Source organism: Gavialis gangeticus, unplaced genomic scaffold (assembly GCF_001723915.1).
Source record: "Gavialis gangeticus isolate Ggan-Ray unplaced genomic scaffold, GavGan_comp1, whole genome shotgun sequence".
Classification (NCBI taxonomy): domain Eukaryota; kingdom Metazoa; phylum Chordata; order Crocodylia; family Gavialidae; genus Gavialis; species Gavialis gangeticus.
The window spans coordinates 67,706,062-67,719,729 of record NW_017729004.1 but is presented as its reverse complement, the minus strand read 5'-3'; the positions used below and the strand labels follow the sequence as shown (position 1 = coordinate 67,719,729).

The window sequence follows — 13,668 nt, the reverse complement described above, 5'->3', positions numbered from 1 at the left end:
AAAAAAAAAAAAAGGATCTGGACTATTTCAGGCCATCTTCCTTCATTTCAAAGCAGAACTCTCATTTCTTTTACTGTTTTGAATCTGTAACCAGTTCTCTTGCACACTCTTAGGAATATGAATTATGGGATGTCGTAGCCATAGAACTGTTAGAAAATATTTTTGTTCAATGATGTCATAAAGCAAAAATAAAGCAGTATACTTAATTTGTTGATTACTTGTTCAACCCAATGGCTTCAACTTAACATTCCTTCTAGAGAGGGTTTTTCCTGCCATTTGTTATAACTTTACAGCTGAAGCTTCTTTTTTCCCAACAGACTTTACCCACTGTAGGAGTTTTGCTTCCTGAGGTGCGTAAGACAGAGCTGCCCATGTATAAACACGTATAAAAGGGTTGTAATATTGCAACATTTCTCTTGCAATACAGTGCATTTTGGGGCTGACTTGTGGTGGTGGTGTTTTGTATCTTCACTTGAGATGTGCTATTTCAGTTTTTAGGGGGTAGGAGCACCTTTTACAAAGTGCTGCTTGGTATCAAACTGTGACCCCCTGGAACAGTATTCACTGGTATAAGTTCCATCCAATCTAGCAACCAGTGGGTAATGGCTACGAAGTGGGAACAGTGAAAGTGGAAAATAGGGATATGAAAGGTGAGAAAATGGATGGAATTAGAAGACGCTTTTTGTTTGACAAGTTTTGTTTGGGATTGTTATCAGCCTGACAAATGATTAACACACAGAAGAGATCGATTTCCTAAGCCATCAAAATGTACAACAGCTTTTCAAAATTTGTATCAATTTTCCCTCAACTTCAGCCACGTCCATCAAAAAAAAATGATTTATAGCCATTTGTGAGTCATTTTGTACACTTTAATGAAAAAAGTCATTGAATAGAGCATGTTCATAGTATAATGTTTACCACCTTGAAAATAAATGCTGGCATTTTGCCATTTCATTTATTTTCAGTAAGTGTTAACTTTGGCTCAATATTAATTTAAAAGTTATACACTATTATCCAAAGGTGATTTTATTAAATTATGTTATCTTTTGAGAAAATGACACTTTAGTTTCTGGTTAAGCCTTAAATACCATAGTACTATCCCAACTCTTAGAAGTATAAATGTATCTATTTCTAATTAGAAAAATAACTATTGCCTAGATTTAATTTGTTGAAGGTCTACAAAATATCAAGTGAGAGGGGATCTGAAAATAGATATTTGCCCCATACACTGTAAATCTTTCTTTCTATTAAAATTAAATAAGTAAATAATCAAGGTATAGGCCTAGGTAGAAATACATATGCATTTTAAACCTGACTGTAGTTAGTGCAGTGCTCATCAAAGACCTGTTGCTATTCTCAGAAGCATGCCACTGAAGCTGGACATCTCTTACCGGACTTAGAAAACAGTACAAAGAAGGCACTTTTGCTTATACTTCAACATTGCATACTTTATTCACCTTAGATAAATGGCAGACTGCTGAGTATACCCCATGTATGTATACACAAGGTCAAAATAAGGAGATTCATCCTAGGCTCTTTGTTATGTAGCCCCTTAGGGTTCCATCCTTCAACTCTGTATCAGCAATGTGAGCGAGCCTTTTCACATTTGGAAAAGTGAAGATAGGTACCTTATGGTAGAGAAGTTGTTTTCATTCTGTATATTTTAGACTTGCAGGTGGCATTACTGGCATTTTTCATCTCCATTTCTGAAGCATATCTTAAATTCTCTGGAGCTGTTCATTGTACAAAAGACCTGTAGAAATTACTGTAAAAAACTATTGTCATAATGGGTTATAATGTCCATTCTATGGGTTTCCACAGTAGCCTATAAAATTATATTGCAGGGTTATCATTTTTCCTTTATATTCTGTAGGATGGTTCAGATATAATATAGAAATTGATTGATTTCTGTTAAGTTCTAGGAATTTTCTGTTTCCTGTGCAAGGAGAAACTTTATAGCATGATTGCTTAGGAAGCTTTCATATTCAGTTAGGCAAGTAGTAGTCTAGCTTAGAAAACAACTAATAAAAACTGAATGAAGGAAGGGAAAGGAAGTGCCAGCCATAGTGCCAACTGAAGGGTTGTGCTGCTATCTGTCTCATGCTGGGACAAAAACCCAACTGTGCTTGAAGTAATCATCACTTGCTGCTTCTAGTTCAGGAATGATCAATAACTGCAAGTTTGGTCATTGTGGTAAACATCCCTTTTGTTAAGAAAGCTTTCCTCAGTGTATAAATACTTTTCCACTGAGAAACAGCATGATGAAAAAAAATAGTTTTAACAATACACATTAGGAATAAGCCTATTTTTAATATGTATTCTCTTTTAAAATTAATTTTCCCTATGTCATGCATTTCCCTTTCAGTAATCTTCAAGCCTCTGGAATTATTATACAATATGTTGCACATGGCTAGTGGCACAAAGTATCCTGAATGCCAGCTTAATTGGCCTCTAGAGGATTCTTGTAGTGTAGGGAGACTATCCAGTTAGAATAGAGTTTCAGATCTGTTCTGTGCCTCATAGGTATGATTGGAAATGTGGTCAGATTTCTACTGTGTCCAGCAATCCCAGGCTAGTGGAAAGATCACAAGCAGCTAGGCCTAACGAGAGCACAGCTTGTACCAAAGCCAAGCCATCCCCTGTGCAGCCCCAAATTTGGGAAAATGCAAGGATGGCATAAAATCAATAAGGAGGTAAAGTTAATGAAGCACAGCCAACATTGGCTCTCTGATTTTAAGCTATCATTATTTTACAATACATTGTATGAATTTGTGAAAAAGAATTGATGGGTGCATGTTATCCGTAGGAAAATAAATGAGATACTTTTGTATCTCCTGATTTCTTCCTCATTTTTAATTATCTGTGAGATGATCTGATAAATAGTTGGAAATCTAAATGCCACAATATTTCTGGTAAGAAGATTAGTATTTTCTTTATTTTATTCTCATTGGTTGTTCTATTTATCCAACTTCTTATGAACCTGGTGTAGATTAGTTTGGAACATACTGTACTCTCTTTATACTATGTTTGTATTACAAAATAGTATATTTTTTGTAAAAAGGTTAAAAATATGTGTTTTAAATATAGTAAGTTGATTGACAGACTTCTACCATGGGTATATTTTGGTACGTAACTAATAAAAGTACCCTTGAAGATGTCCAACGTATGTCCAAAGTTAGAACCAGTCTTCCAGAAAATATTGATCTATCCTAAACTTTTCTTTCCATGACTTAATTAATAAATTAATTTAGGATTCAGGTTGAAAACCATACTCCTGAAAGCAGCATAACAGACATACAACCATAATATAAATTTAAACAAAAATAACAGAAATGCAAATATAGGAATAAAATAGGGCCAGTCATTATAAGAGCATTATTCCTACTCCTAGAATTAACATAATCAAGTACAAATATAGTGATAAATTTGATCATGAATCTATAGAAATATTGTGCATAGGTCCACGATTAACACAGTAAAAACAAATATAGTGATAAAGTTTATCGGTCATATCAACAATAAAGGATGTTTAGCTCTGATTGCTTCAGCCTTGTAAGCAAAAATTGCAAGACAGTTTACTAAATATGGATCTGTTTGCTGGAGGAGCCATATTAATTTCTCTCTGTTTGAGAAGTATGTCAATTTTTGCAAGAACGGTGATAAATACTTTCTCCTTATGTCATTATACAAAGGGCATTTTAAAACATAATGAATAGTGTCTTCCAAAACTCCTAGACAGGCTGGACAACATCTTTTAGCCCTTGAAACTTTTAATAACTTAGGATTTTGTATGATTATCTTCCATGTTATAGAACCAATGTTTGTTACATAAGGATAATATGCAGTTCCATCATCTTTCACGTCATTGCATTGATTTTTGTTATGACTGGATTGTTGTCACCTATCTACTGCCTAGCTAAATATATCTAGGCATGTAAATAGATGTCATGTGAAGTGGACAAAAATCATGTAGCAGCTAGGTCTCATTTTCATTAAAGTAGGATTTGACCTTTATTTTGAATGGAAAATTTAATGTTTGGGGTGACTTCCAGCTATGGTAGCATTCCATCACACCCTATGTTAAAGTGCTCTTTTTCCCCACTTTTTCCCCTAGGAGCGGCAGGCAACTGTGAAAAGAGAAAAGAGTTGCCGTCAGCAAATGAACAAGTTGGGAGAACGGAACAAAATGCAAAGAGCAAACTCTGTTACAATAGATGGACAAGGTCTTCAGGTGTGATTGTTGTTTGTGATTGTTGTTTGCCACTGATGGGGAAGGACTAACTTGGCTCTAGGTTTGTGTCATGCATGTGTAGCTTTTCCGAACCACACATGGAAATTCAGCAAGTCAGAGCAGACTCAATTGATCGAGTCTTCTGGAGCACAGAAATTGACATGCTGCAACAGGCTTCCACATCATGTGTATCAATGTCTGCATGCTGAAAAAATGGTGATGGGGCTCTTTCTAATAAAACACGTTCAATGAGCTTTAGTTCAAAACACCCTCCACCATTTTTTCAGTGCAGGGATGCTGATACATCTGACATGTGGGTGCTTTTAATTAGTGTGGCTCACTATTTAGGGTGGCTGGCACCACATCCCAGAATATGTGTAAAAATGCCCTACATGTTTTGTTTGGCAAAACCCTTAGTTTTCTGTGTAGCATAAGATTTTCTGATGCTGATGTTTTGTAGCTGGAAAATTAAGGTTAATGTTGTATTTATGCTACTTTAATTACACAGGAAGGTAGATACTTATATCTTGTTGGATCAACAGTAATCCAACACAAGATTTTTATTTTTTATTATGCTACTTTTGCCCTTTAAAATATAGAAATCACCTTCAGCAATTTAGCTTAAAACAGGTGTTTCGGGAGTTTAGTTTTGTAAACAAGTATGTGGATCAGAAAACTTAATGGCGATGATAATTGGTACTTATTTGCTGTCTTTATATTTCTGGAATGTTATATAAACACAAAATAAATTTTTTTCACAACATACCTTTGAAATTGCCAGAATAGTTTGTGTTTTAAAGATGAGGGAAACTTAGTTATAATTGATCTGCTCCTACTGAAACTAATGGCCAAACTTCTTTTGCAGCATTGGGACCAAATAATGTAAGTGATCCCTTCTGTGACTTCAGGAAGGCTGTCCTTATATAAAATTAAATTGAATTAAGGCATAAAAATGTTCAATAAATTAGTCTAAATCTCAGGTTGCATTTTGAATTATCTAGAAATGTCTACATTATTTAGAAAAGTCATTTAGAAAAGCTATAAGAAATTAATTGAAAGGGACCTTATTTTTTTCCAGAATGGAGTGAAATAGGAATGACTAGACTTTTTTTAACTAGTTCTAGAAGTTCTGTCTGCAATAATGTGGTTATGTTTTGAAATAAAAAACTGGAAATGGGAAATAATTTCATCTATACATTTTTTTGTGTTAAGAAAAGTATCAAGACAAAACATCGAGTTGCAGAAGTGTGTGCAGATAACTAAGTGGCAGTGGGGATCTGCGCTACTTAGTGAAGACTATTAATCATAGTTAAGCACATTCATCTTACTTCTTTCTAGCTAACCAGCATAATGATCAGGATTATTATTTCTAATTAGAGGAAGTAATAGATCATGTATAACCTTAGGAAGAGTCTCATTAATTAACCTGAGTCCTAAGGGACTTCAATAGGTAGTCCATCTTTGTCACAATCAGTACCATTGGTTTACATTTAGCTCATGGGAACAAACATCATGGGAATTGGACTAAATAACTAAAATTGATTAAAACTGTAGATAAGAATTAAATATATGACAATCATTGATATATAATAACAAACTGCAGAATGTATGTTCAAACATACAGTGCCTAATGTATGTGCATATATTGGATCTGATTCTGATGCTGCATCAGTTCTGCACTTGTGCAGCTCCACTGATATCATTGGAATTATTCCTGTTTTACACTGTTATAGATTACACCAGAATCAGACCAAATGCAAACATAATTATCGGTGGAGCTGATATGACTGCATTTAGCTCAAATTGCTCAAAATTTTCATTTGGAAGACAATGTTGCTTATAAATATACCACACTTTAACCATTTGTGCCGAAAATTTCCATGGCTGATGTGTCTCGATACCACGTTTTTTGACATTTCAGCTGAAAAGAGTCTGTCATTTAAGAAAATAAGATTAAAGATAAATATTTTATTTTACCAGTGGTAAAAATATATATGCAACCATTTTGTTGAGAAGCATTACCATCTCCGTGCTTTGGGGACAAGGGCTTGAAAGTTGTCAGAATGGTTTTCTTTTTTTCATATATGTGCATTTTGTTGTCTCTGTCAGTCTGGCAAGTCTGTAAACCTCTCTAGGTTGCCCAGTAGAAACTTACAAGAACTTGGTAGATAATTTTTCCAAGGATTTTATCTGTACTGAATATTTTCCAGCTCAGGGTTGCAGAGACTGAGCAGCACTTAGTTTACAGTTATTCCAGAGATTACTGAGGCAACAAACACAAAGTGAGGACAGGGATAACATCAGTTCTAGGTTTTTCTAACTTGTGGGTATTAGATTTGCAATGCTGACATCTTTTTAAATATTTTTATATGTAATGTATGCATAAATTAATGTTGAAAATAGTACTTGGAAAACTTTCTAAGCCCTCTAGCTGCAGATCAAAATCTTGGCACAGCTAAGAACTGCAGGACACAGACTGTTGACAGACGTGAAAAAAAACCAAACCATGCTTTATCAGAAAAGACTGCATTAGTTTGACTGGCTCTGCAGTGCCTGTATAGATTGTGTGCTTCAGTGGGGCTTCTTGGCACTTTATCTGAAGGTGATTCAATGAACTATTAGATAAAATCACCAGAAAAGCTGCACTGAAGCACCCAGGCTATATAGACGTTGGGCAAGCGGGGTCAAACTAATGTAATGCCTCCTCTGGGCAAATGCTGATCCATAAGCAGCCTAATTTCAAGACATGCGTGTTCTAGAGCAGTGGTCACCAACTAGTCAATCTCGATCAACTGGTCAATTGTGGAGCTTCTGACAGTCAATCTCAGCCTGTCAGAAGCTCCATGATCCAGAATGGCAGGACGCACATGGCTGGGCTAAGCCACGCCCCCTGCCACCGGGGGTGGGCTGAGTAAGTGGGGTCAGAGCCCAGGCAGCTTGCCCGGGAGGTGGGTGGCAGGGACAGGGAGCGGGGTCGGACAGGCTGGGGGCGGGTGGTAGATCTTGGGGTGCCAAAAAGTGGTCTTCACCATAAAAAGGTTGGAGACCACTGTTCTAGAGTCAGTGATCTGCATCTAACACCTGGACTGAAATGATTATTCATCATTAAATGTCTTCTTAAAATAAGTAATAAGCAAAAACTGAAGAAAATAATAAAAAATAGGAAAGAATAAGTGAAGTGGTAAGTGAGGAAAGGTGTTTTTATTTAACTACTACTATTCTTCAAGTGCTGCCTTTAAATTGCACACAGCTCATGAGCCATGTTTTGATCACCCCTGGTACAAAACTACTGTTTTATGAGTTTAAAAGTTTATAGAAACAAAATGTTAGCTAATTTAATTTTTCTGAAATATCTTGAAGTAAATGAAGATAAAAAAAATTCAGAACAACTGAGGATCTGTCCCATAATATCTGACAGTGCAGAGTGATTATATTGTCCAGCAAGGTAGTAGTAGTTCTGCTGCCAAACTAAAAACTGAAGTCAATATGTAATATATTAGAAAACCAGTTGAGGAAAGATGAATGGGTCGGAAGCATACTCTCTTCTCCAATATCAGCATTTCTCCCTTATTTTCTTGTTCTCTTCCTTTAGTCACTCCTCCTTCAGCTCCTTCTTTTCCTTCTGGGTTATTTGAAGGGACTACTGGTACTTGTTTTTGACTGCTACATTAAAAAATTAAACCTGTATGATTTTATGTCATCATAAATATAAGGGTTGTGTGACATTTCAAAAATTTTGAAAAAAAGAGCATTGTTCAGTTTGTGAAATTCTCTTCAAGTTCCAGATTTCATGTAGTTCAGACACAATTTTGTTTGTGCATAAAATTATGCTCACAGACTTAGAGGCTTGGCTCAAAATCTATAATGAAATACAGTGCTATTTTTAAAGCATAATTTTATTTTCCCTCAGAATGTGTATTTCCTTACTTGTTTTTTTATATGGAGATTACTTAGTGTGTCAGGCTCAAAATTATTAATTTCTTGCATCATCTGATGTGCACTTCCTTTCCTGATGAATATAACTCATATGTTCCAATGCTGTACTTATTTAAATGGAATTTAAGGTTAAAATGGCAGCACAGCAGTATGCCAGAGAGCTGGCATCAATTGAAATAATAAATGTCATTTATAATTTGTAGCAAATTAACCAAGAGGGGATTATTGCAATTTGTGGAATTATTTCCAGCTGGATTACAGTTACAGGAGCACAACTTGCTGTTTTCTGTCTAGTGTAAGATAAATCAAATGCAGCATTCAACATTGATGAGTGGCTGTGTTGTTTGTTCTTTTAGATCACTCCAGTTCCAGGCACTCATCCACTTCTGGTTTTTGTCAACCCTAAAAGTGGTGGGAAACAAGGAGAAAGGTAGGTTGATTTTTCTTTTTCCCTTTTGGCAAGTTCATTCTTTGTGTCAAAAATGCATTTGTAAACTTTAGAGCTGAAGAAGAAATAGATTTGGACAATTTTAAAGTATATTTTAATAATGCAATGCATTATGTTTGGGTATTCAGCAGAGATATTGTATAATACTACGACTTAGTTCTGTAGTTAATAATTGCAGTGACTTCTATATAATAGTTTAATTTCAAGTCCGGAGTAGCTACTTCATTGTATTTCTGTGTATGCATAAAATTAAAGTTGCTGTATCTTGTATTCTAAGGCCCAGATCCTATTCCAAGTGCTAGAAATCTAAAGACTTAGCTTGCACTTGTTTCCAAAGTATTCATCTGGCTCAGGAAAACATACTGTTCTACCCAGAGAAGCATATACTCTGCCATTCAGTGGATGGCTTTGTACAGTTCTGGAGGTTAGACCATATTCCTTCCTGCAGAATCTAAGGACTCTCCCAGTCGGCAGCTTCATGTGCTTGTAGAGGCATATCCTATTCTGGTGGGGGTGGGAGGGGAGGAAGGGAGGGGGAGAATGTCTAGCACTCTGTTCCTTCAATGGTCAGATTTAGCATAACCTCTGTCATATTGTGGTTTAGTTGCTAAGCTGGAAGATACCTTATTGGGATCTAGCTCCTCAGAAGGAAGAGGTCCTCCTGAATCAGCATGTCTAATCGACAGACAGCAGCATTGACCAGAAATATAGGAGCGTGCCTTTGATGCAGAATATCCCCTGAACAGTTTTGCTCTGTACTATTAAAGCAATGGCTTCTAAACTTGGGGTTGCAACCTCAAATAGGATCATGGTTTCTATGAGTGGAGTCATAAATCCCTCAGACATTTAGTTATTACCCAGATGGGCTTTGGAGTGGCAATAGGGGCCTGGAATGTATGTGTTTGCTTTTTAATATAATTGCTATTTGGGAAGTAGCCAGAAACAGGAAGAGCAAGCCTCATGTAAATGGCTACACAAAAAGTAAATCAGTGCAGAGTCTCTGTCTCTGGAGGTCTTACAATATGACCATTTCATATTGTATAACCAAAGGGTAAAGAAATGGATAACTCAGCACAATGACCAGCACTGCTTGGCCAAACTCCTTGTTAATTCTGTGGTTCTGAGGCTAGGTTTATTTCTTACTTATTAAAAATAATAATAATAATAATTCACAAACAGCCTAGATATTCTAAGCTTCTTGAAAGTAATACAACTGCTTTGGTGTTTTTGAAGGGACTTCAAGAAGGTAGGGGGCCTATTGTCAGTTTAATATCCCTTATAAAGAATAGATGAGAATTTTATCTATTCCCATAGAGAATCCCATAGAAGAATTCTCGTTTCCTGAATGCTGGTAATGTGTACAAGTTGGCTAAAATTTAAGATATATGATGAATGGTATGGTTCGCACATGAAAATTATAGCAGTGGAAAAACACCTTAATCTTACAGACTAGACTTTCATTATCTTGGCTTACGCAGATTAAGGTAGTGTTCTATAGAAAGCTATTCTTCAATCTTTGTTCAGGATTTTCTTTATTTGATGGATCATGATGAGCTGAGCTATGATTTTAACTGACTTTCACTCAACAAAAAAGGGTTATCACACATTTTGTAAGAATCAGCTAGCTATGTATGAGGTGCCTCCACAGATATTGGAGTGGACATGTCAACACAATGTTGGACCGTACCATGTAAAAACATGGTTCACTACTGCTCTACATGAGGCCAAATACTGAAAAAATAGCACATAGCTGCTTTTTGGCATGTGCTCAGGGCATGCCTGGTGCCCTTTTCAGGCTTTGGATTTGCTCATGAGAGCAGTTCTTGGTATGCTAAGTGCCATGTTAATGGTGACTACATGATCTCTTATTGCTGTGGAGAATTTTGGGAGCAGGAACATGTGGATGTGGCATGCTTTCATGGCAGTGCTTCCTAGCACCATCCAACATAGTGTAGACATGCCCTTTGAGGTTGCATATCCTGCTAAAAGATGAAACCACTTGTGTCAGATTATCCATACTTGTTCTTTCAGTGTCCTAGAACAAAATCTGTCAATTCTTTTTCAGCCATAACTTTGTCTCGTTTCCATATTTTCAAGCTTTAAGATATGTATCTAATGTAACAGAGTAGAAAGATGCTGAGGAAGAGTTTGTTATGAAAAGGGAACTTTTATATTCTTTGTTTGTGAATTCTGGAACAGAGTAGATATATAGAAATAATGATTCAGAGGATAAAGTTAATATTCCTAGTCTCTCTTTTCTCATTAATGGCAGTTAAAAAATTGCATGACTTGCAAATGTTTATATCAGGAGTTCACAAACTGGGTTGTTGCATCACTCTGGGACCCCTTTGAGGGGTCCTGGGTCACTTTGTAGTGCCAAGACACTTTGTAGTACTACATATGAACACCTTTACATACCTGCATTGTTTGCTACTACATGTGTAACACTGAAGAAGTGAAATTATTGAACTGTCCATTTTCTGTTCTTGAACATATCATATATACATTGTCACATCCAGTTACAGTTTGGCATGAAGGGATTCATTTACAGGCAATTTCTTTCTCTTTCTTAGTAAACCTGGGAACTAAAATGACTCAATCCCAAGTTCTAGTTTTGCTACAACAACCAGAAAATATTAGTATATAAGTTACTGAAATATTATACTAAATACATTATTAATATATAACATATACAATAATATTGTCTTAACATTATACTAGTAAAAAGCAGGATGCATGGTTCTCCGTGACTCAACACTGATTTTGTCAGTGTTAATACTTAACTGCTACCAGTGAAATATGTAATGAGTTAGCTGGGATTCTTATATAATGGGCCTTTGTACACGCCACAACATTGGCCTTTAAAGCAGCTTAAATGTCCTTTTGCACTGCTTTAATGGCATTGCTGTTTACACTGTCGACGGCATATTGCACTTTAAATGATTTTGGGATGTAGCAAAATAAAACACCTTTGAGGTGTTTTAGTTTTCCACGTAACACAGTGCAACAGCCGTGGAGGGAAGTACCTGGCCCCGTGCAGCTCAGGAGCTGTGCAGGTAGCCTGTGCAGGCAAGCTCTACTAAAGAAAAAAAAAAGCGGTGAACATGATTTTTTTTTTTTTTTTTCCTACACCCTGGAGCCTACATTCCTGCCTGAGCTCTGCAGTGGCCTGGTGCTTCCCTCTGCAACTGTATGGGGGGCGGGAGGAGGCAGTGCGTCCCTCCATGGCTGTGGTGCCCCCTTGAACCACCTGTGCAGGGTGCCTGCAGCCGGGTGCTGCCTGCGGGGTGCCACTGCGGAGGAAAGCACCAGCCTTGCCCCCCCCGGCAGCTCATGGACCCCTTGTTCTGCTGGAAGCTCGCCCCTCCCCACCACACTGGCAGGTAAGGATCGGGCTTGACACTTTTATACACACCACAGGGGGCGTTATTTCAATTTAATTCTCCCTAAATTGAAGTGGTGTTTTTAAAAACCCATTGCTTCACTTTAGGGAGGTGTCGCAGGACACTGAAGTGCGTTGCTCCTAGAAAGAGGGACAGGTGCCGGTTGCCGGGGCAACCGTAGTCGGGTCAGCTGACCAGAAGGGGGCAGGGCCTGGCCTATATAAACAGCCTAGGCTGAGGCCAAGCAGGCAGTTCCCCTCTGGCAGCTGAGGAAGAGAGAGCTCTGTGGGAGTAGAAGCTAGATGGCCTGAACAGCTTCGGTTGAGGACTGGGTGGAGCAAGCCCTGGTAGGTTTTTGAACGATGGGTAGCCAGAGGGCTTAGAAATTGTGTTTTAGCCAGATGGCTTGGAGTTCGTGTTGTAGCCCAGGGGCTTGAGTTTTCTGTTGTTTGTTATTACACTGGAGGACCGGGTGAGGCTGTAGGGGTTGGAGGAGGCCTCATAGGAGCTCCTCAGTAGCGTGGGGGTTTCTGGTGCCAGAGAGGGCACAGCAGTCAGGATCTAGGGCCAGGTAAGGCCGAGGCCGCCTGAGCCGGAAAGGGATTATAGACCCAAGAAGGTGGTCTGGGGGCCAGGTATGGCTAAGGCCACCTGAGCCCCAATTGTGAGGAGCACCAGTGGGGGCACCGGCAATAAGCCCAGAGGGTGCTCGCGTTAAGCCCCAGGGTGGGCGCACAAGAATAGAAGCCCCAGCGAGGGCGTACAGGAATAAGAGCCCCAGGGAGGGTGAGCGCACTGATAGAAGCCCCGGAGAGGGTGAGCGCACTGATAGAAGCCCCGGAGAGGGCGAGCACATCGATAGGAGCCCCAAGAGTAAGGAGGGGCAGTGAGGAGCCCCAGAGTTAGGGGGCGGCGAGGAGCCCTGAGAGTGAGGAGGGGCAGCGAGGAGCCCGAGAGTGAGGAGGGGCAGTGAGGAGCTCTGGAGTTAGGGGGCAACGAGGAGCCCCGAGAAGCAAATGAAGGGGCGAGACATAATAACAGGGCCCAAGTCAGATCACACTAGCACCATCTGTGAGGCTTGGGCTGCGGTATAGGGGAGGAAAAGGAGCTGCAGGCAGCGCCCCCTGTCATCGGGGCACATAAAAATGGGCAGCCTCCCGCTGATTCCAATCATCTATTAATCAAAAGTAAGATCAAGGCGTGGCAGGAAAGTAAGCAGGCAGTTGACCCATTGCAGGAGGGCGGAGCCACACTTCCAGAGGGGCTCCGAGAGTAGGACTCCTGCCACAGGAGGATTAAATTGAAGTAAACCTCTGTGGCACATACAAGTAGCCAATATTCCTGATACGTGAAGAATCTGTGGCATAGATGCCTACACAGTCAGATGGATTGCAGATTGGCTGAAGGGTCGCACTCAGAGGGTGGTGGTGGACGGGTCATACTCGACCTGGGGGGAGGTGGGTAGCGGAGTCCCCCAGGGCTCGGTCCTGGGGCTTGCGCTGTTCAATTTCTTCATCAGCGATCTGGATGATGGGGTGGAAAGTAACCTGTTTAAATTCGCTGATGACACCAAAATCTGTGGGGAGGTGAGCACGCTAGCAGGGAGTGAGAGATTGCAGAGGGATCTGGATAGGTTACAGGGGTGGGCTAACAGGAACAGGATACATTTC

General features: G+C 39.1%; 1 protein-coding gene and 1 long non-coding RNA gene across 3 annotated transcripts in view; one reads left to right on the top strand and one right to left on the bottom strand.

The window, feature by feature from the left end:
• DGKB (diacylglycerol kinase beta) overlaps positions 1-13,668 on the top strand; it is a 742,837-nt gene that overhangs the window by 233,903 nt on the left and 495,266 nt on the right. The window contains exons 13-15 of one of the 2 annotated variants that reach the window (XM_019508505.1): positions 300-350; positions 4,115-4,231; positions 8,524-8,597. In XM_019508505.1, coding sequence (XP_019364050.1) covers positions 300-350; positions 4,115-4,231; positions 8,524-8,597 — 242 coding nt within the window. The remainder of the gene's footprint in view (positions 1-299; positions 351-4,114; positions 4,232-8,523; positions 8,598-13,668) is intronic. The other variant, XM_019508504.1, reaches the window with a different exon arrangement.
• Positions 71-7,160, bottom strand: LOC109291457. Its single transcript, XR_002095846.1, has 3 exons — positions 7,007-7,160; positions 6,685-6,686; positions 71-84 (listed from the first exon to the last, which is right to left on the bottom strand). It is a non-coding gene; the product is annotated as an uncharacterized LOC109291457 (long non-coding RNA).